Source organism: Vicia villosa, unplaced genomic scaffold, assembly GCF_029867415.1.
Source record: "Vicia villosa cultivar HV-30 ecotype Madison, WI unplaced genomic scaffold, Vvil1.0 ctg.001135F_1_1, whole genome shotgun sequence".
Classification (NCBI taxonomy): domain Eukaryota; kingdom Viridiplantae; phylum Streptophyta; class Magnoliopsida; order Fabales; family Fabaceae; genus Vicia; species Vicia villosa.
The window spans coordinates 614625-639135 of NW_026705499.1; the positions used below are offsets into that span (position 1 = coordinate 614625).

The 24511-nt window shown below is 31.6% G+C and overlaps 2 protein-coding genes across 2 annotated transcripts; both read left to right on the forward strand.

Moving 5' to 3' along the window:
* The first annotated feature begins 911 nt into the window (after window positions 1-911).
* LOC131633553 (uncharacterized) lies at window positions 912-2264 on the forward strand. The gene is made up of 5 exons (XM_058904253.1): window positions 912-1070; window positions 1169-1221; window positions 1419-1631; window positions 1717-1800; window positions 1892-2264. The coding sequence occupies exons 1-5, from the start codon at window positions 1023-1025 to the stop codon at window positions 2022-2024; spliced, it is 531 nt and encodes a 176-aa protein (XP_058760236.1). The 5' UTR covers window positions 912-1022; the 3' UTR covers window positions 2025-2264.
* Window positions 2265-17960: 15696 nt separating this feature from the next.
* LOC131633550 (protein JINGUBANG-like) lies at window positions 17961-19621 on the forward strand. Its single transcript, XM_058904247.1, has one exon. It carries the CDS (start codon window positions 18075-18077, stop codon window positions 19455-19457), a length of 1383 nt encoding a protein of 460 aa, XP_058760230.1. The 5' UTR covers window positions 17961-18074; the 3' UTR covers window positions 19458-19621.
* The last annotated feature ends 4890 nt before the right edge of the window (window positions 19622-24511 follow it).

Below are 24511 nucleotides of genomic sequence, written 5' to 3' on the forward strand. Positions count from 1 at the left end.
GGTTATGAACTCCACATTTTACATCAACCTTCCATCCAAACCCATCTTTTGCTGGAGTTGACCTAATTTTGAATGGACATTCACATTTCTTTGTCGCACTTTGTGTTCCACTATATGTATCCTTGTATTTTCAACCTTTATCACAACCAAATATTACTTTGTTGCTTCTCCATCTCTTGTTTGTTTTGGTGTCTGAACGAGTGATAATAATAGTTACTTTATTTCTAATTCAAACCTCTTTAATCCATCTTATCACTTTTCTCGTGTATCGAACCTTTAAACAATTGAGAATGCATCAGAGGTATTTACACATACTTGGTTTTTATCGCATATTCGTAGAGAAATTTCCATACCTGGCATAAAAAGTGTAAAAATAATATTAAAAAATGTAAATCGGATATCTAGAGAAAAGTGTTCCGATATACAAAAAATATAAACCGAATGACTTGCCGAAAAAGTTTTGGTACACAAACATAAAAACCGGAAGGCATTTGTTGAGTATTCCGGTCCATTAAAAATTTTCATCCAAAACCATAACTTTTTTTGCAAGTATTCTGATAGTCATTATCTACAAAACCGAATATCTTATTGATAGTGTTCCGACTTAGAAAAAATATATATCAGAAATTATTTCAAATATTTTCTGATACAAATGCTTAGCAGTGCAATTTTAGAAAAACTGAAATAAATAATGAAAAATAAAATAGTAAATTAATTAAAAACATACCAGGTAAAATTGATATATTTTAAAATTTGTAGGGGTATGGGAATAAATGTAGGAGTATAAGATAAAGCTTTCCTAATTGAGAGGTGCAAAAGAACTCTTTAGGTCAGGTAGCCTTTTTAATTTGGGCTTTTACCCAACACTTTCAATCCAGTTTCAACAAAAAAAATACACACGTAACTACGGCAAAAAAAACAAAACCCGTTCCATGTTGCTTAAACCCTAATTTCACTCTCTCCACTGATTCAATTTCGAAGAAGAAAACTTGAAAGTAAGAGAGACACTCACAATCGCATCAATGTCAGACAACGATTCCGACGCCCCTGAGGAATTCACAGCCGAACAGGTTTCTTTCCTTTATTTTCAATGCCTCAAATCGAATTTACAGTTTTTCATTTGTTTTGTGATTAGTATGAACACTGAATCTAAGAATGCGTATTGCAGGGTATTCAACTTGACGAAGAGATTCGAAAGATTAAAAGAGAAAACACAATTAGGTATTCCTGAAAAATTCACGTGTTTACTTAGTTTTGAACTTCTATGTGTTAATTTAAGCTGTTGGAAGTTAATTGAAAGAAAAAAAAATTAAGTAAACTTTTCAGCATCTTCTGTATTGTGTTTTGTTGCAATATGAGTAACCAGATTGCAATCCTAGGCTAAGATATTTATGTTTTATTTGACTTTTGTGTGGCAGGGTTAATACGGAAGAGAAAGAACGCCGCAGGAAATGGGCTCAAAAGTTAACACCTAAACCATCCAAAGCTGCTAAAAAATCTGTATCAATAACTGAACCCGAGAATGAACCAAACGACGATGCAGGAGTTCTGCCCGAAAGCATTGTCCAACGAAACAAAGCCGTAGGATTTCTTCCCAAAAACATTGTTGAAATGCTGGCTGCCCGCGAGAAGTAATGAGTGGCCTCTCTTTTTCTCTTATCTAATTATTATGCATGATTCTTTCAACAAATCTCTAAGGCTACAATTTGTTTGCAGACTTGTTTCCTTAACTGACACTAATAAGGAGGGAGATGAAATAAAGCCTACAACTTCAAAGAAGAGAAAATCCAAGGATTCGGGGTTAGGGATTTCAGCCTTTGTATTTCTATGATTGTGCTTTTAAATGTTGCTTTTTATCCTATATTTTATATATTTCCATTGTGATTTGCAGTTTTGAACCTCGTATATTGAGCGAGTTAGGTCCTCCTCCTTGCTTAAAGAGTGCCTTAGATTTCTTGAAAGAAAGAAAAATGGCAGTTCCGAGATCGTCTGCTGTTTTGAAGAATTCCAACTGCCAGAAATGAGGATTTTTATGTCCTTATAAATTTATAGATTATTTTGGCCAAGGTGAGGTGCTAATGTTGCAAAATTTATGTTTAACCTGTCAGCTTTGCTGCTTCTGTCGGTCTACTGGACTGAATATTGTAAGATGTCATCAATGTTAGTTGGAGTTAATTATGCTCAAGTTTTATGTACAACAAGTAGATTAAACTTGGACAATTTAGTTATATTGTTATCATTAAGTTATTTGGTGGTTTTCTTAATGATTCTGAAAAAAACTGTAAACAACAAATAATTTGAAACGGAAGGTTCAACCTTATAAGCAGTGATAGTTGATACATAGTGCGATTTTTAGTATTGCCATATTGAATATATAAATGGAAAACAACGTTAGAAGCCATTCAGCAATACATTCATAGGCATATTGCTCATATCATAAAGCAGTGCTGGTTGCTTGCTTATATTTAAGGTGAAGAAAAAACATCATCTTGTTGTAGCCACTTTTGTTCTTGGGTTGAAGTTGAGCAGACCCGGAGACCTTCAAAAGCACTTTTGATTCTGTTTATGGACTTGTGATGGCGAAGGCGTCGGAGGACTACTTCTTTGTCTAGGGTTTGAGATGTGGATTTGGACGATTTCAAGTGGAGCTCGCTTGAGACAGCATTAACTGTTGCAAAGTTCTTGTCTTCCTGGTGATCAAGGCTAACCTTCTCAGTTCCTGATTCAGCTCTGGAAATCATGAAAGCCATTATTTGTTCTCTGTTTTTGTTTGAGTTGGAATGTTGATAAACTTGGGAGTGGTGAAATTGAAAGTGGCAGAGGCGAGTGGGAGTTTTCAAACATATAGGGATATGACAAAGCTTTTATAGTTTAATAATTTAGTGAAAAATGTGAGGCCAGTTGTTTTTCTTTTATAGGATATATATAGGAGCCTGTTGTTTTTCTTAAACAAAGGCTAGAAACACTAGTAACGTGAAACGGACAAAAAGTACTTAGGCGTGGCAACTGCAAAAAGGACCAATAAGATTTATGGTATTACCATGAAAACCACCAAACAGATTCCGCTGGCTGTGTCTAGTGGGATGTCAAATAATTTGAGATTTGTCTTTTTTTCATAAAACTCATTTTAGATTGTTTAATGTATTCATTATCTCATTACAAAAATACTCAACTTTGTTTTACACATGCTCCTAAAATAAGATATTTTTTTGCTCTTGTGAAGAGCTTTTTAAAAAAGATAATAAATTTGTTGTTATAAACTAATTTAACTACTTTTCTTATTGCTGTAAATTAAAAAATGAGTCTACTTTTAAGGGAGCAAAGTACTTTCTAATTATGAATCATAGAATGTGGCGATGTCTAATTACTAATTTGGGTCTTGCAAACTCTTGGGGTTGACTTAGTGGTACGAGTTCGCTTCGCGTTAAACTCCGATAAACTCCTGAAAACTCTTGGAGTTGGCTTAGTGGTAAGAGTTCTAATTACTAATTTAGGTCTTGCAAACTCTTGGGGTTGACTTAGTGGTACGAGTTCGCTTCGCGTTAAACTCCGATAAACTCCTGAAAACTCTTGGAGTTGGCTTAATGGTAAGAGTTCGCTTAGTGGTAAGAGTTCGCTTAGTGGTAAATTCTTGAGTTGGTTTAGTGGTATGAGTTCGCTTAATGTAGTGAAGGTTTGAGTTATGAGATTGTTAAAAGAAAAGTCAATTAGGGTCTTACTAATTATAATAAAGGAATGTAAATTTTGTATATCTTGATATGTATATAAGCTTTTGACGAACCTCTTAAATCAAACAGTTCAAAGACAGACAGGCATATTTTGAGCTTCACTTCTATTAGCTATGATGACTTGGGTTTTGAATTTGAAATTCATGTTTTTTCTTCTTAATCGAATGTGACTAGAAATACAATTCCACCAAAACAATATTCAAATTCAAAGGCGTAATTGAATAGTCACCTTCTGAACGAGTTAAGATCCTCTCAATTTCTCAAAGAAATAGAGAACATAATTACTAAAGTATTGGTGTATAAATGTATATATTCTTGAAATGTGTGACATATAATTTATATAATTTAACTTGCATTTAATGAAAACATTGGTAATGGTACTCTCCATTTCTTCTGAGCATCAACATGGTTGATTATAAAGGGTATTTCAAAACACAACACGATAGTGATTAATCTGGTTAATAAAATAGCTTTATGTGAAAATCTAAAAAAGGAATAGTAAAATATATAATTGGACTAATTGTAAAAAATATGTTTGCTTTTAATCAAACCTCTTAGTTTTTAGTTTTCTCAAACAATTTTAGGAGGTAAGGTGATTTTGAAATGAAAATTTGTTAGTGTAAGAGGTCTGTCTATATTGACCAATAGAATATGCTTCATGTTATTTATGTATCAGAGTCACGTTAACTGAATCGAGATTATGAAAAATCCAACTTTTTTTAAAGGGTTGATTCATTTAATTGATCACATCAGTCCTTACTATATCACAATAGGTTTGGAAAAAATATCTCCAAAGTCATAAGGGTCTGAAGCAAAATTACGCCCGACATTCTTAATTTCTTCTAGATGAGGCATTCTAGTGAGATATTCATTATCCACGTGAGTTTCAAATTCTGGAATAGTTATCTCCACCAGATCAATATAGTTGCAATTGTAGAAGTTAATAGCATATCTAATTCAACGTCATCCTCTAAAAAAATATTATCACGCTTGAGTCTAGTGATTTTGTTACTAGCATATCTCAATTTGATTATGTTGTGAATTTTTTTTATTCCTATCTCCATCCTTAAATCACTTATTCCTTACCTTGTTTCTCTAAAACTGATCATGCATATGCAATGCCTTATCTAACATAAGTTGAAATTTTTTTCCTCCAATCCAAGATCATCATTGTAACTTTATCATTAATGTAACTTTATATCATGTTAACTTCATGAATATTGGCAAATGTCTCTTTGTTCCATTTCTTAATAATAGGTTTAAGAGATCTAAACTTAGCAAATAAAACAAACATAGAGCAATTATCATCAATAAGTTGTTTATATCTATCATCTAAAGTCCAAACCTTTAGAAATTTGAATGATCTAACCGAATCAAACCTACATTTGTCACAACCGAGAAAAATAGGACAATGATATTAGGGATTCTTGATCAAAGTAGAGCAATTATCTGTGTCCCAATTATCTAAGTAATTATGATTACAAATGACTTGGTCAAACCTAATAGAAAAGTAAACACCAATATTTTCTCCTATTAGTCCAAATATAATAGTTACCATAAGTATCAATATGTATAACTCATTTTGATTTGTTCAACTAAAAAAAATTCATAAGTAAAAAATTTCTTTACCAAACTTCTCATGAAAATTAATAACTACATTAAAATCAACTATCATACACCAAGAATCTGGATTGGAATGTAGTTAAATAGAGTAAGATATTAAAGATTGAACCTAATTTGGACATTAGTACTACCTTATTCAAATTCTTATAGTGTCAGTGTTATAAAAACAGTGGGCTAAGTAAGCTGTTTTCATTTCCAAGTAGGCTTGTGGATCATGTAAATCACATGCCAGAATATAATATTGAAAATTTTGAATTTTCATAGAGAATTCCATATAATAAGATAGTTTTGAATTTTGTCTTCTATGATTAAAATTTGTTTGTGAATTAGACCTGTGTTATTTTACCCATATTTGTTAGAGGTGACTCTAAAGTTGATTTTTTTTAACTCAAAGTTGTAAAATAGAACGCAGTGACTCTAAAGTTAATGGGAAACACAATTGCTGTTTTATTATTTTACTTGTAGTGTCTCATTTTCTAGTCATTGAATGAAGCTATTTTATAAAAATAACAAGGTAGGTTATTGATAAACACAAAATTTGATATATCAAATAGTGTCATTTATTAGTTAGTTTGATTATTAAATAGATTTTCAAATAGTCAATTTAATCTTCAAATCTACTTTTTATAAATCAATTTAATCTTCCCATTTATTAGTTAGTTTGATTATTAAATAGATTTTCAAATAGTCAATTTAATCTTCAAATCTACTTTTTATAAATCAATTTAATCTTCCTGTAAAAAAATTAATCTAATCTTTTCATTCGGTTAGGCTTAGTTGTTTAAGGAGAATAAGCCCAGTTTGATGTTGAAATAAGTTAGTATTTGTTTTTGTTGTTGTTAATAAGTCTTATCCGGACTTGGATCATCTCCTTCAATTTCTTCTCTCCAATTATCTCCTTCACACTTTTCTCTCTATATCTCTCTAATATTTTCTCTCTCTTCTTTTTTTTTTATCATTTTTTCTTGATGCAATTAATTCTACTACACTTGTTTTTGCGAAGGAGAAAAAAGGAGGGAAGGAGAGGATCTATGATTTGTCCTATATGTTAAGTAGCGTCATTTTTGTTAACTTGAAATAGCATGATTAGTTAGTGACTTTAATATATGAAGTCATGTTTATATGTGACAATTGTGGTGTAAGGTTAATTCAAAAGGTTATTTACATTCATTTAATAAATAAATAGAAAAATGTTTCTCTTACAACTACTTTTTTTATTGTTGGATATTTAACATTTGATATTAGAGTTTGAAAGAGGTCTATTTATCTGAAGCGTCAATCTTCTCTAAACAATAACATCTGAAGGGAGTAGTAATGGGATAGTAAATTCAACCATTCCAATGTTTGATGGTAGCTATGGTCACTGAAATGTGTTGATGGATAATTTTGAGATGAAAGGAATAATGGGAACTAATTGAGGAAGAAATTCAAAAAGTAAGGGAAGAAGTAACCCTAACTGAAGCACAACTAAAGGAAATAAAAAACTTGAAGTTGACAAATTTAAAGACAAGAAATTACTTGTATCAAGCAATTTAATGAGTTGTTCTTGAGACTATTCTCAAGAAGGATATTGCCAAATTATTTATCGTGAATTTTAGTAAACAAGTGTTAGTCTTTAAAAAAGTTACTTGCAAGATCGACTGTTAATCCTATGACATATGTGCATAAACTCTTAAAAGTATGTTTGATTATTGTATAAGATGTAAATTGATTCTAACTTGTTATATGAAACAAAGAAAGTAAATTTGCAAAAAAGATAAAGGATTTCGACGTGGTCAAAATCTTTGTAAAAGGCGGTGTAAAAAGAAATTGAATTACTGGAAAACATTGATTAAATATGTAAAGAGTGATGTTCATAATCATACATATTCACTCAATTGACTCATTTCTCACTTTTCACTTGGGTATTTTGAGTGTTTGGGTTTTTGTAATGAATTTGAGATTCTGAATCCTAACGCTAGAACTCTTATTTATACTAATAAATGACTAACCCTCTGCAACGACTCTCTCCTTAGAAATTGACACGTATTTCACTGCATACGTCTCATCTTTAGACTTGCTTCCATGTGTCTTCTTAGCGTGGATATGGCGAAAAAACAGTTGTTCGCCCTAAACTTGCTATTTGCTCCAACTACTGATGTCGAAGTCTTGAATACTTAACTTTGAGATAGAAAATACTAAGTCCGAACTTCAATTTCAAAGTAGTGACTTCGACCTCTTGGGCTAGAATTTTCATGTCGAACTACTCATGACTTCGACATCTTGGGCTAAGATGTCCATATCGAAATACTCCCCCAAAATATTCAAATTTCACTAAGTATTTCACTGAACTCCTTTCTTATTTGTCGAGCTCAATGACGTCGAATTTTCAGGCTAACAAATTGCCCTCCAAAGTTCCACTTTCGACTAACTAGAGATAGGGGCATTTTTTAATCTTCTCATCGTTGTTTTAAGTAGTGCACTGACATTATTGTTATGATGACAACTTTATGAAGACATCACCATAAAATGCGCAACCTCCAAAAACTCATCATGGCTCTAATTTTCCAGGATGACGTGGGCCACGAAGATCAACCGTTTGATTCTGCCTCTACACAAAGAGCACGTGTCCTTGAATATGGCGCCATTTGTCCAAAAGGTAAATTGGAGAGTTTATCTTATTCTTCTTATTTCAAATTCCACTTCTTTCCAAACAAAATCTCTTATTCAAATCTTTTTTCTTCAAACGTCACTTTCACCATCTGCATTAATGGCTTCTTCCACAAAACCAACAAGTTCAAAAATTTCCAAAGAATCTTTGCCCTTTTTTCCAAACTCAAGGTTCCTATTGTTGCTGGAAATAAAGAATATGTTCCAGAACCTCCATTGCAGGAAGAAGAAGCTCGCATCTGGAAATCCCAAGTACTTATCCCTTGTTAAATTTTTGGTAAAACTCATGCGCTTATGGGTCCACTCCCTGACCTTAAGGCAAACGCTGATAATCTAAAAGAATTTTTCCTTCTTATCACAGAACCAAACCCATTGTTAGTATAGAGAAACCCATTGACTTAGATTACATGAGCGTTACTTTTTGTGTTTTTTTGTTTTGCGCCTCTGACCAAGATAAAAAAAAACTATATTACTTGGTTAGACAAGGTTTAAGCTAAGAAGTTGCAAACATGGAAAGACAGAGGCATCTATGAGTTAATCCAACTATCAAGGGTTAGCCCTCCATCCTGTCAAAATTTGCTCGTCGCGACATTGTCACTTAATTGACTTATAGATAATAGATTATGCATTAATCCATGAACTAATAAAACATTAGTAATAGAAGAGAGAAAACCATTACCAACTGTTATGGAGAATGTAATCTTTCCTTTCTTATTACCTTCGAAACCTACGAAGCTTCAGGATTAAGTTCCATATCTTAGAACATATGTCTTCTTCCCGTCATGTATATCAATTGTGGTGCTAAGGATGTCTGTAACATATATTAACTTGTCCATAGACACCCATATATTTTTGGGTCCTTTTTAATTAGTTCTCCCAGAGTTTTTAGCGAACTTGGGTCTTTGTGCAGAATAATCATTTTGTGTATGTGCATAAGAGAAATGAGAATAAAGAGCTTTTGGTTTTTCCTTTTTTAAAATAGGTTTTTCTTTAGGAACATAACCAAATCCTCTTCTTCCATGTGAATATAAGGTTCTTCATGATCAATGATGAATATGTTTTGATGAAGACAAATCCAATAGCAACAAGAAGGCAAAGATGATCTTTAATGTTAAAGCATCATGAACAAGACTTTGAATTCAAGCAATTCACATTTCAAGAAAGTATAATAACAATTCTTACCAAACACTAAAGCTTTAGATGCTCAAAATATTTTATACATTTTCATCTCTAAAAGTTCTCAAATTATCATGCATAAAAATCTTTGATTCAAATGCATAATTTTTTTTAAAAAAAAAACTGCCAGCACTTTTTAATTCAGGTCTAGTTAACTGACTTAACAAAACCTGATGCGGTTTGAAATTTGAATAATTATTTGAACTTAAAAAAACGTTATGTATTTGTTAAGTCAAGTATCTGTTAAAACCGACTTAACAAGTCTTGTACGAATTTGAAAAAACAACAACTTTTTTAACACCTTTTCATGCACCTCTTTATGAATTCCTTTTAATTTAACTTGCCATTTGTTCATGATATTTTTCCATGACTTTACCATGATTCATAAAGGTGTTATGCTCATATAAATACATAAAACTTCAAATTACAATTTACCTCTTCCAATCAAACTTTTGCATTTTTTAGAAATTCACATCTCAAATACTTAACCTTCATTCAAGGAATTTTCTGCATAATTTTCGTATCATTCATAATAGAAAATTATTGAGCATTCTATACTTTTATGTTTGTGAATTATTGTTATTGTAAGGGAAGATCAATTACATTGATATATCACTCAAAGTGATAATTGTTCCATAAACTTATATATTCAAAAACTCTCGTTATATCACATCTTATTTTTCCAGAATTGTTGGAATTAAGATTATGTATAGTGTAGTCCTTATTTTTCTAGGATTGTTGGAAACAAGAGAGTATAAAGGAAAGGATTGTTTTCTTGTTCTACGTGTTTGGTTTGTTCCTTGTTATCCAGGATTGTTGGAAGCAAGGGAGTTGAGTTTTAGAGGATTGTTCTCATTTCAACTTGGGTAATCACAAGAGGATTGTCCTTGGTGATTGTGTTGGTCTTGTATAACTCATAACAATAGTAAAATATCTTTCGTGTTGAAAGGGGACTGGAATACTCTCGGATTGTGAGGGGAAGCAGGATACATCCTTGTGTTCTTTACTTTTCCGCGTATACCGCTTTCACAAATCATAACCAGAAACGAAAGTACACATTTCAAAACTCTTGCATCAAACCAAAAAAATAAGAACAACTTGAGTCTCAAAACCAGAAGTTTTTAAAGTACCTAATTCCCACCCCCTTTTAGGCGCACTCTTGAACATACATTCCATTCCTGCTAACTACATTGATAATCAAATCCATTTTACTTCTATCTGTGTTTCTAGCCAAAAATGTCGGAAAATATTTTTCATATTTCTTTATGACATTTTTTGAATCTATTGAAGCTTCTGAAAGAAGTTCTTCCTCAAGTTTAGAACTCTTACTTTGAAGGACAAAATTATCATATTTAAGAATAAAATTTTCTTCATTCAGAGTGGAGAATTATTTCTTAAGCTTATTATATGCTTCAAATTCAAAATACATGGACTAATTTCAGATCCTTGTATTTGTTCTGAAGCGTTTTATACTTTTCTAGAATTTCAAATAAACATGATTCTAATTTAGAATGAGATATGTCAGAAAATACCTCTTTAGAGTCTGACTCAAATTCAAATTCTTATTGTGTCTTATCACCGGAGGCTTCTGTGCGTGCCATCAGCGCCACGTTTGCTTGCTCTTCCTCAAAGTCATCTTCTTTGAGGATTCAGAGTCATCCCAGGTAGCCATTAGACCTTTATTCTTCTCTCTGAATACTTTCTTATTTGATATTTCTTTTCTCTGTTTGGGACATTCATTTTTGTAGTGACATGGCTCCTTGCACTTAAAACAAGTAATGTCTTTGCTAGCACCGGACTTTTTAAATCCACATGTAGACTCGAAGAGACAACCTGTCCTTCTTGATCCTTTGAACTTGATTTGTCTATTCTTCCAGAGTTGGTTAACTCTTCTGAAAAGAAGAGATAACTATCTTCTTCTTTAGAATCTTCTTCAAATTCCTCTTTCTCTTCAACTTGAAAGGCTTTAGTCTTTTCAGACTTTCCCATATATCTCAGAGACACATATTTAACTTTTCTTTGAGGCTCATCCTCTTCAAGCTCTATCGCATGACTTCTTTAGGAACTTACAAGTTCTTCAAGAGTGGTGTTGTTTAGATCTTTAAACAGATTCAACGCAGTTATGATAGGCCTCCATCTCTTGGATAAAATTCTGATAATCTTCTTAACATGATCTGCAACAGAGTAACCTTTGTCCATAACCTTCAATCTTGCAACTATAGTTTGAAACCTTGAGAACACGTTCACAACTATTTCATCATCCTCCATTTTGAAGGCTTCATACTTTTGTATCAAGGCAAGCACCTTATTTTCTTTCACTCGAGCATTTCCTTCACGAGTCATCTTTAATGATTCAAATATAGACTTAGTTGTGTCTCTATTTGTGATTTTATCATACTCAGAATATGATATAGCATTCAACAGAATGGTTCTAGCTTTATGATGATTTCTTTAATCTTTCTTTTGTTGGTCATTCATCACTCTTCTTTTTAACTTGTTACCACTATCATCAATATCAACTACCATATCACATAGATCCACATCATGGCCAAGAAATAAACTTTCAATTATGTCTTTCCAATAGTCAAATTTTTCTCCATCAAAAACTGGGGGTTTGGCACGATAGTGATCTCTGCCATTGTTACCAACGGTTGCAGCTTGTGGTGGGACTCCTGCCATTGTGTTTCAAAAATCTTGATCTTTATCTAACACGGTGAAGTGTTTGATAAACAATCAATACCAGAACCAGAGCTCTGATGTCAATTGAAGTTTAAGAAAACACAAGAAATGGGGGTTAGAATTGGGTTTCCAAAATGAAAATATTTTGCTACCCAAACCAACAAAGAGAGAATTTGGAACAAAAATATTAAACACCGATATTATTATTAGGGGTGGAAAAATGGGTGGTGACCCGTCGGGGCAGCCCGCGCACCCGCCAAAAAATGGCGGGTTGGGTTGGAATTTTGGGCCCGCCGCCCACCAAAGCCCGCCCCGCCAAAACCTATCGTCCACCTAAGCGCGCCCCGCCAAAACTTGCCGCCCGCTAAAGCCCGTCTCACATATTTGTTAAGCTTATCTCGCCTTAAGTCCTCCCATTTTTAGTTAATTCTAGTAATTCAAATTCTTGATGGTTTTATTTTATACATTTATTTGTAAATATATGCAATATTTTTTTAGGTAAAATTTATTTAAAAGATTCTTTATAAAACATTGTTCTAAAAAATAATTGAAAAATTTAATTGAAAGGTAAAAAAAAGACTATTAATCTATTAAAAAATTAAAGAAAAATTAAAAAAAAAAGGTGGGCAAGCCCGCCGCCCGCCATCCCGCCACCTTGGCGGAGCGGGCATGATTTTTATGCCCATTTTACTTGGCGGACTTGCCCCCCCCCGCTCGCTTTTTAGCGGACATTAGGCGGGCGCGGGGCGGCCTGTTTTGCCACCCCTAATTATTATCCTAGTTCGCTGTTAACGAAGTTACCTCTAGTCCATCCGCCAAGGTGATTTTGCCCTATCACAAGGATTTAATCCACTATAATCAAACTCGATTACAACCACAAAGACAAACTATCAATGTCTTATTGAGAAATTATGACTATACCTTATTCTCAAGGAAATACAACTCAAAAGTTGAGAAACAAAGTGTGTTACAAGAATGCTTATATGAAAGCAGATTACACAAATTTATCACAAATATTTACAATAAAAATATTTTCTATAAAAGTGTAAGAACAAAAGTTCCCTGCGTGTATGTTTTTCTTTCTCTCAAAAGTCTCAAGTTATTGCAATTTTCACGTAGAAGTTGTTATTGTTCCATTATTCCAAGACTCCTTTATATAGGAAATGAAAAGATTCGTTGGAGGTGAAGATGTAATTCCATAAATGTATAGTTGTATCCTTGCATAACAGTTTGCAGAAAATGGGAGGCAACATGGTACAATAGTACAACACTTTTCCCTTGAAATCAGTGTAGTGGAAGGAATATTGATCTTATATTGCATACTATGTTCTCTCATAAAACCTTTTGATCTTATCTTCTAATATTCATAGGCTTGAGAAAGAGAGTTGATGAATCATACATAGAAGAATCAAAGTCTCTATGAGAGAGTCTTCAGAACTTGGTATTCAGAGTCTTAATTTAGAGTCAGGTAACACAGTTCTTCAGAATATGTTGAATGCAAGACTTCAGAACTTGATAATATCATATGCTTATCTATAAGAGACATAAACCAAAGCTTTTTGGATGAGCGATAAACAAAAGCATTGAGTAGAGTGGTTGAAAGCTTGATTATCTTTCTAGATCACACCTTATTTTTCTCCTTTGAGTTAGAGTGTTCTAGGTTTAGAGTTTGATGACGTCACGAGTCACATTCTCAGAGTTAGAACTTGTTTACTAGTAGCTGCACACTTAACAAAACCATTAGGGTACAAAGTTGTTCTTTATGAAACTATGTATTGTTATCATTAAAACTAAAATCCAGATGCAGAACTAAATCTTGTTCTTACATCCAACTCACCTAGAACGACTTTGAGACATTTTTGAAAATGTTTTCTTGATAAAAATAAGTTTGAAAACATGATTATGTATGTGTGTATGATTATCCATGTACTTTTACGAGAAAACCCTTATGTTTTACAATATGTTCACTCAGACGTGTCGAGACAGTCTTTCACATATTTCAAGTCTTATCAGACGTTTTTGTCTTGTTAACACTTACTTGAGTTCACTTGAGATGCAACTTGTGTTAGGTTCTACTTGGTTGCCATCATTATAGAGTTTTTTTTTTGACAGAAAATAAATGATATTCATTCATTCAAATCGATAAAGTACATCGTTGCAATACAAATTCAAAATCGCCAAAAACAAAAAGGATGAATCTGCGAACAAATCCACAGCATCCATGTTAATAGCATAAAACGGCAAATTGCATATGCCTACAAATATTAATGTATTGATTGTATTGAGATGTCCGAAATATTCATGCTTCCGGATCTGTAGCGTTGACGGCACCAAAGTCATTGATTGAATCTGCATTAGATCGAAACTAATCTTTCAACCTGAAACAAATGAACACCGCACAAAAACGAAAAAACAAAATACCCGCACAAAGACGAGAAATCAAAATACACCACAGAAATATGGGAACAAAAAGAAAAGGTGTGAAAATCACTTATTTAAGTAATAGATAAACAAAAACGATTTGGACTACTTTAACTACTTTATGATGTACTTTAGTTATCGTCATTAAGGACTATTTGTCATCATTAGACATTAATTGTCATCATGAAAAGTTGTTGTCCTTTATTAAAGGCATGTCACCTAAACGTAACCTGTAAAATAAGGTTCCACTTAAATATCATAGATGATGACAATAATGAAGTTATGGTCCTACTATGTTTAGACAACTCTTTGGCTTCTTAAGGTACATATGCCACAATAGACCAAATAGTTGATTTTATGTTGGAGGGGTAAGAAAATTTATGAGAAACCCTTTGAAATTTCACCTTCTAGCTTCCAAGAGAATGCTAAGGTACATTAATGAAAATATCCATGATAGAATCTTATTCCCTAAATTCGTGACACCAAACATGCTAGAATTGGAAGATTTCTATGATGTTGACTTGTCTGGGGACAAAGTGGATAAAAGGATAACAACCAAACACATATTGAAGTTTCAAGGATCACCAATGTCTTGGTGATCCAAGAAACAATTTGTTATAGCCTTACCAAACCGTGAACTTGGGTATGTGGCTGGATCTCTAAGTGCTTTCCAAGGAAATTAGATATAATCTTTCATGAACGAGTTTAAGATAAACACTAACATTGTAGTCAAGTTGAAGATAAATAACAAGTAAGGCATCAATCTTGTAAAGAAATTTCATTTGATATGGGAAAATAAAATATAATATGGTAAACTTTCATTATCTTAGAGATCAAGTGAATAAATAAAATCTTATAAGAAAGTATTTATCTACTCATGATCAATGGACGAATTGGTTCACCAAAATTGTTAAAAGAGATAAATTTCTAATGCTTAAGAGAGAAATTTTAATTGTTAGTTTTAATAAGCTTATGATTAGGAATTAATTTTGTTTAATTTAGGCTTAAGATTAATCAAAATCATATGTACAACCTAACTAACTACTTATGTTTGCGATTATTAATTTATTAAGCTAGGATGTTGAAAGTTAGATAAAATTAACTAACTTTATTAATTTACTTGCTCAATAAGTAAACCGATTAGGAAGTGGAAATTAAATTATAAATCCATATTCCATATTATATTAGAATCAATCAATCCTAATATAATCATTCTACAATTCCTTTCTTTTGAATTATTTCTCTTTCATTAGATGCTTGAGTTGCAAGACAACAAGTAATACTATATTTTTATAAAACATGTGGCTTAACATCAATTATGGTTGGAGCTTCATCACCGCAATCACTTCCCTTAGTTGAATCAGTGTTAGCAGCGCTATAATTTATTTGCATGTGAGGAAGGAAACCATGATTCCTATAACTCACATCAACAATATGGAGAGTGCAACCACTATTATGCAAAATTGGTTGCTTGGTTTAAGCCTAGAGGAAGATCAATCATATCCATTCGTAGCCTTGATTTAATCGTCTGGTCTTTTTAGCTCAGATATCAGTCATACCCTTTCAATACCCAACCGCTATCTAAGACTATCTCTACTTTTGTATCGAAATGTACATGAAGTCCTAAAAGACTAGAGCAATCACATAATTTCTCATTAACAGACATCAAATCAAGAGCCCACACGAGGTATGTCATTTATATTGTCCTCAGGATCCTAAATTTAAATAAAATTACTCACATATGTTAAAGATAAACATATACATATTTTAAATATAGACATAAGCAGATTAAAGATAAAACAATAGAAAAATGTAATATGAATTATGAAATGAGATTATAACTAAGTACGTGCTCCAATTGAAATTTTTTTCAAGAATGCACAATTGTAGGAAAAATAAAAGTGTTGTAAACTAATATGTGAAGAAAATTAGTAAATGTAAGAGATAATGTAATATGAGGTTACAAGGTGTTTTTATATCCCTAAAGCTATTTAAAATAGCCATAATTCAAAATTAGAGAGACTTAATATCAAAGTGTAACTATTTGGGGAGTGGAAGGGCCAGAAACAAAGCAACAAAATATAGAAAATCCAAAGGTCGTTAGGGACATTATGAACTTAACGTAATGCCCTCAACCTAGTGATATAAAATGCCAATTTTGGGAAGTTTTCCTATGGGGCCATTACGGCCGTAATGGTCATTAGGATCAGATTATAGTGCCCCCTGGTTTTGTGCATTTTCATATGCTCTCTTGTCCAATTTTCAAGCATCTTTTGGTTTCTTTTTCAGTTTGGCTTTTATCCATTTTATCATGACTTTGCACCTTCAAAGCCCCTAAAATACAAAGAAAACGAGTAAAGGGAAGTAAAATAGAACAAAACGAAATGAAAAAACAAGATAAAATGCTAAAATAAAACCCTTAAATTGATAAAAGTGTAGATTATCAACTTGATATTTCCCGTAATGTGGGCTTGGTAAGTAGATACTTAGAGGAACCAAGGTCATTTCATTTACTTGCTTCTAAAAGAATCTTCAAATACATCAAAGGCGCTACAAACCATGGAATGTTCATGCCAACTCAGGAGAATTAAAGAAGGGAAGCAAGGGCATATGGCTATTTTGATTTAGATTGGGGATGTTATCAAGATGACATGAAGAGTATATTTGGTTACTTGTTCATGATATGGAGAAACTTCAATTTTATGGAGTTCAAATAAGTAAGGAATAGTGGCCATATGTGAAGTGGAATATGTTGCAGCCTATTATGCAGCCTGCCAAGCATTGTGGATTGAAATGCTATTGGAAGAGTTGAATTTTAGTGAAGTTTTGAAAATCAGGCTATTAGTTGACAACAAATGAATAATTGATCCAGATAGCTGTCTAATAAGTCATGGTAGGAGCAAGTATATAGAAAGAAAATATCATTCCTAAAAGATCAAGTTGGCAAAGAGAAATTGAAGATTGAATATCGTAAGACTAAACTTCAACACTCAAATATTCTTACCGATTGAAGAAAGCAAGACTTGGAGATCTCAAAGAAATAATGAGAATGAGAATATTAGGTAATGTAAATTAAAAAGAGTATTGACCATATAATTCAGCAATATTGTCAATTTGATTGTGTTGCAAGTAAGTGACGTGCAACCCAATCAAATTATCACAACTTGGTAATTTAAAAAAAGGGTTAATAGTAATTCACCCCCTGTAATGTTAGCGAATTTTGCTTTTCCCCCTCCCTGCCTTTTGGCAACGGTTTTTTTCAAAAATAGTTACGTTGGCTATGTTTTCATTCCAATAAACATTTTATGTACCCTAATTTCATCCAAAATTTCCAGAAAATGCATATATCTTTATATACTTATGCTTATTGTCTTGTGTGTCAAATTATCTCAACAATATACTTATTAATATTTTATTGATATTGTTCAAAATAAAAAATACTCTAACACGAATCAACCAAATATAAAGTGAATATTTTGTTGCATGAATTACAAGAGGCAACAATTATCTCAATAAGAAAAGAAAAAAAGCGTCAATATTAGTTAATTGACCAAATCAACTACGTTGACTGATTCCAATCTAAAATCACATAATTCCCTAGTTTAGACATCACCTAATCCTAAAACAACATGACATGGCATAATACAATTAGCCATAACAAACAACAATTGCATGTCTAACAAACCACATTGTCATTCCCAAAACAAAACCATTATTCTTTATCCCTAACCTTCCTTTCTGTAAAATAATCAAAACCTTTTCATGATAGCAACTAAGTAATCAACATTAATTATAACAATGACAGGTTCATCAAAAAATGGACGCGACGGAAGCAGCACTCGCGGTAGAAGATACGGAAAATTAAAAAAGAACGACGATGAATTTGACGGATACAACTCCGAGAATCATCCAAGAAAAAATAGCCCAGTTATCACTATCGACGCTCCTCATTTGGATCCTGTCATGGCAGCCGATAACTCTCCATATGATGCTACTCTTTCCCCATTATCGAAATCACCTTGGTCCTCTCATCTCAACGAAGAAGCTGCATCTTCTAGCGAAGATGCTCTTGTTGGTTCATTAGTCCGCGAGGAAGGTCACATTTACTCCCTCGCGGCAACTAAGGATTTATTATACACCGGTTCCGATAGCAAAAACATTCGTGTTTGGAAGAATCAAAAGGAATTCGCGGGGTTTAAATCAAACAGCGGTTTAGTTAAAGCAATTGTTATTGCCGGTGAGAAGATTCTCACCGGCCATCAAGACGGAAGAATCCGTGTATGGAAAGTCTCCGGGAAGAACGAACGGGTTCACAGAAGAGTCGCAACATTGCCGACGCTAAGAAATTATATAAAATGTTCAATGAAACCAAGCAACTACGTCGAAGTTAAAAAACATCGCAACATGTTATGGATTAAACATTATGACGCGATCTCATGTCTAAGTTTAACGGAAGATAATTCGTTAATTTACTCGGCTTCATGGGATAAAACGTTTAAAGTATGGCGTTCTTCGAATTACAAATGTTTGGAATCAGTGACGGCTCATGACGACGCGGTTAACGCGCTTGTCGTCGGATTCGACGTTTTGGTTTTCACCGGCTCAGCCGACGGTACAGTTAAAATGTGGCGACGAGAAATGCAAGGAAAAGCGACGAAGCATTTTTTTTCACAGACGTTGTTGAAACAAGAATGTGCGGTGACAGCTTTAGCGTTGAATTCAGAAGGGACATTTTTATACGCGGGTTCTTCGGATGGGTTGGTTAATTATTGGGTGAGGGAAACAAATTTAGAACACAGTGGAGTTTTGAGGGGACATAAATTGGCGGTTTTGTGTTTAGCGACGGCTGGGAGTTTGTTATTTAGTGGTTCTGCTGATATGGCGATATGTGTATGGAAAAGGTCCATGAGTAATGAACATGGTTGTATGTCGGTGTTGTCAGGACATAGCGGACCAGTGAAGTGTCTTGCCGCCGAGAAGGATCCAGATGCAATGTTGAATGAGAGAAGATGGATTTTGTATAGTGGGAGTTTGGATAAGTCTGTTAAGGTTTGGAAGGTTAACGAAAGTGCGGCGGCACCTGGTCAACAAAATAATCATCCGCAACTACCTCGTGCTAGTGTTAGCGGCGAGTTTCCTAGAGTGTCGTCGTTGAGGAAAATGGGGTCGCGAAGATATTGAGATTTTTGTTCATGTTGTTGTTATAATTTATGTTGTTACTATTGGCATTATACTAGTTATCAAGATTGGTTAGTAGTTAGTATTTGCTGCTAGAGGATAAATTTAATGTTTATATTTTCTTCTCTTGATTTTATTTTTTTATTGATGATGATAGAAATAATTGTTCAAAGGGTTACCATTAACAATTACATGCAAATGAAATTCTTTAGAATACATGAAGTGATGTATTTCCATTTGTGTTGATACAATTTATGTTTAATTTCTAGGAAGGCCAAGTGTTTCCACAACACCTGTTGAAGCACCAACCAAAAGAGAAATCTTTAAGGTAATTTCCATATCTCCCTTCATACCTATACCTGTTGAAGTACCAATCAAATGAGAACAATTTAAAAAGGCTCAGTGTTTTCGCAACACAAATAAGAAAATTTTAAGAATGCTAAGTGTTCTATCTATAGTGTTATGGAGTATTATTGTTAAAGTCAAGCGGGTTTAAAGATCAATAACCTATAATTATTATTTTTATGACAATAAATATATAAGAGAATAATTTTATTCTCAAATGTGTATTACATATGTATAAAATCATATGGAACACCGAAAGAAATCAATACTCTAATAGAAGTACTTAGAAGAAAACTTTGGTGTTTCCTCTAGCACCATTTCGTTTGATCAAAAGGAAAAAGTTAGGGGTATGCAAAAAAACCGGTTATCCCTTAACCAAATTGGTATCTAAATTATTCCACTTTTTAAAACTCAATCCAAATGCTAAAATATAAAAGCGTGTTTCCATTTTGTTATCCAAATATAAACCAGTATCCTTAATAATAATATGGTTTAGTCATTGGATACCTGCATTTCATTATGTATTAAATTTATATGTTTGTGTTTTTTTTTTCATGGTTTCACCATATACACATATGAAAGTTAAATTTCTCTAATAACATATTAATAAGTTATGAGTCTAATATACATCTATAAAAATCAAAGTATTTGGATAAACCATAATTAACCTTCTGATTAAAAACTCAAACTATTCTGATTTCAGGGTTAAAATCGACTATTTGCAGAATGCTTGATTTATATTAATTTGACAATAAATGATGCTGATGTGTCATCACTAAACTTATTTCAAACATTTTTTTATTTATTTTAATCTGATTATAAATTAGTTATTATTATTATTCCACTAATTCCACTAATTATTATTATTCTACTAATTAATGGATTTGAATTTGAATAGCCTAAACTTAAACCTAATTATTATTATTATCAAATAGCAACTCAAGAAACACGTTGAAAATTGAAAAGCCTCTTTATCTCTTTTCTTTTTTTTTAAATTAAACGTAGCATATAAGATATAGCAAGACTTCGTTTTGGTTTATGCTGGCTTTTCAACTTTTCAACTTTTTGTGTGTGATATAAGGGGATATACAAATACTCTTTTCTCATTCATATATCTCTTTGTGTGTGATAAACATCTTTCTTTCATTCATTCATTATATATAAATAATTTATCATCTTGAATCACGGTAATGGTTGTTTGTAAGAGAGAAAAAACAAAGAGGAAAAAAAAGAGTGCCTTTCGCCCTCTATCTCCTTCTTATGCTTTCTCTCAGATCTTAGATTTCTTCTTAACTTTTCATTTGGGTTTGTTATTAAAGTAAACCAATTGATCTATGGCTCGCTCTATTGAATTTACGGTTTTGGAATTTTGTTCTGTTTAACTGTTATGTTTTTGCACAGTTTAAATCTTTCAAGAATTGACCAATTTATTCGGTGTTCATTGCGATCGCAATGTTTTGATTTTTATTCTTATATAGTTGTACTGTGGCATGTTGGAATTTTGTTATGTTTAACTAACATGTTCTGTTTTTACAGAGTTTAGATCTTTCAAGAATTGACCGGATTATTCGGTGTTCAGTGTGATCTCAATGTTTTAATTTTTATTCTTATATAGTTGTATTGTTGCATGTTGGGATTTCGTTTTGTTCAACTAACCTGTTCTGTTTTTGCAGAGTTTAGATCTTCTAAGAATTAATCGGATTATTCGGTGTTCATTGCAATCTCAATGTTTTGATTTTTATTCTTATATAGTTGTATTGTTGCATGTTGATGATTATGTTTTGTGTTGCGTGATTGATGATTTTATTCTTATACAGTTGATTTAGTGTAATAATCTGTCTTGATTTTCAAAATTGTTGCAGTCACATTAGCCGAATCGGCTATGAGTTGAATGTTCGTCATTGTTGCAGTAAGCAAATGCTGAAGGCTTCAGTCCCAATGTCCCGATAAAAGTTATATTTTGTTGTGTTTGTGTGAAAATTAAAGGATAGTTTTTTTTTTCATTCTAAATTTCTTTTATTTTTGAAGTTCATTAATTAAAATAGTATAAAAATTTCATTAGTCATGTTTATGTTATAGGTAGCATGTGATGTGATGTTTTTGCATTTTGATTCTTGCTTTTTAAAAGAAAGTGTGGAATATAATTTTTATTGTCAGTACACCTCTTAAATATATTATAAATAAAAAAAACAAAAGTTATAATTTATTCTATAAACTATAAATATAACAAATTTGAGGCACTTATCCATATAATAATTTTATTTTTCTTTCTAAAACTTAAGTGAGATACATATAAAAAGATAAATATAAATGTATTGAAATAATTTGCATCACTTGAATCACATGATAATGGGGTAGTTACTGACTTAATACCGGACAGAGTGGCACGATAAAACATGTATACATATTGTCTTTGAAGTACATTTGACTACAATTATATTCTACTAAATAATTTGACTATAATTATTTGGAAATTTTAATACAAACATATTTTTAAGTACTTTTATTGCAAAATTTATTAAAAATATTCTTTATAATTACAAATATTTTGTCTTTCATATTTTTTTTAAGTAATTAAAATATATGTATTATTATTACTTTTTTTTATCCTTTATAATTTATTAAAAAATTAGTTTCACATATATTTCTACAAAATTTTAACATATTTTAAAAAATATTACTACTAATATCATTTAAAACTACATTAATTTAAAAACTAGAACCAAGTGAATACATTAAATTTATATAATTGTATTACATTAGATTCAGTTAATAATGAAAATTAATATTAATTATAATTCATTTACTCATATAAAAAACATTTTGATTTACTACCAATAATAAACTCATATTAGTTATTACCAATTATACACTTCACCAATTATGGCACATATCAATTACTTTTGTCTTAAAATATACCCAATTACATTTTTTTCCTATTATCTAACCTATATTTCATATAAATCTTATTAAACTATAAAGCATCCTGATAATACATCAAAATATATACACAAATATATATTTTATATTATACAAGAACTTCAAATTTTTTTCCTTCATATCTATTAAATTTATTGATTTCTTTTAATATGTAAAAAAGATTACAAGTACTTATAATTAATATAATAAGAGAGGGATAAAGATTAGAGGTACTTTCTAATTTTTTTAAAATTAAAAAATAAATAATTTATTTAATAAATTTTTTTAATTTCTACTATTTATTTGCATTGTATACATTTTATTTAATATATTTTATTATGAATTAAATACTTATGAGAATAATTAATAGATTAATCAATTTAATCTATATAAAGTGTAAATGAGTTTTAAGTTATGTTGTCAAGACATCCTAATATTGTTTGTTATATTTTAACTTGATATTAAGAATATGCAAATTATACTTACACATCTATTAAATTTATTGATCTTTTAATTTTGTATCAAAAAGATTACGAGTGGTTATAATACGAAAGAGATATGGATTACAGATACTTTCTATTTATTAATCACCCTAATTTAGTTACCCTAATTTAAAATTATACAAATCAAAGCTACACTCATTAATACATAAATATGTAAATCAAAATTATAAATTAAATTTTAATATTTCATGTCATACTTTAATTCGGTCTTAAAAATATGAAAATCAAAGTTATAATTATAAATATATAAATACTCCCCTCTGGTCCCATTTATAAGAAAAGAGTCTCTTTTTATATACATTGAATAAATAATGTATCTGGACAACATATTGTCCAAATTCATTATTTATTCAATGTATCTAAAAAGAGAATCTTTTTCTTATAAATGTGATCAGAGGTAGTAATATTTTTGAAAGACTACTAAAAAAAATAAATCTATTAAATTTATTAATCTTTTTTAAATATGAGAAAAATATTACATGTGACTATTATAAGAGAGTACATATTTTATCTTCAAATTGAACAGATTCATCAAGCTATGTTTGATACTGAAATAAAAATTGCAGAAAGATAAATAACACAGAGAATTGTTAACCCAGTTCGGTCCAACATCACCTACTCTATGGGTTACCAAGCAAGAAAAGAAATCCACTATTAGCAGTATTAGTTCAAAGCCTAAACATATAACTTTTCTCCTAATCACTATCCACTGCATCTTCTACCTAGAAATCGACATCCATACATGGGAAATCGTCATCGCACTTCCTAAATCACCTCAGCGATATCTAGCCGTCCCAATCCCAGTGACTGCATCAAAAGACAACTCAATAAGGAAGATTACACTTCCAATACAAAAACTCAACTCTTTTGCTTAAAAGCTTCAAGAGTGAAAATAATACTCAACTCATTACTAAAGGCTTATGAGTGAGAACATTACGTTTAGCTCAAGTATCAAAAGATACAAGGGTGACTTACACTTACACGAGAGACTCACAAACCTGCAACTCTAAGCTTCCCATAATTTACAAATTATGAAAAGTTCAAATTACATTAGGTCAGATTTTCTCTTTAAATACACCTCAATTTGCATCCAGATATTTCTTTGATCCACAAGCTGAGTGATGTACTAATTATGCAGCAAAATCTCCTTAAATCTTGGAACACAAATATCAAGTTTCCTAAATTGTCTTAACATCCAATTCTAGAAACATGTATACAATTGGAGATACAAATCTTGTTCCAGATTAAATCTTCTTGACCTGTGAAATATACTGAGATATATCCAAAATA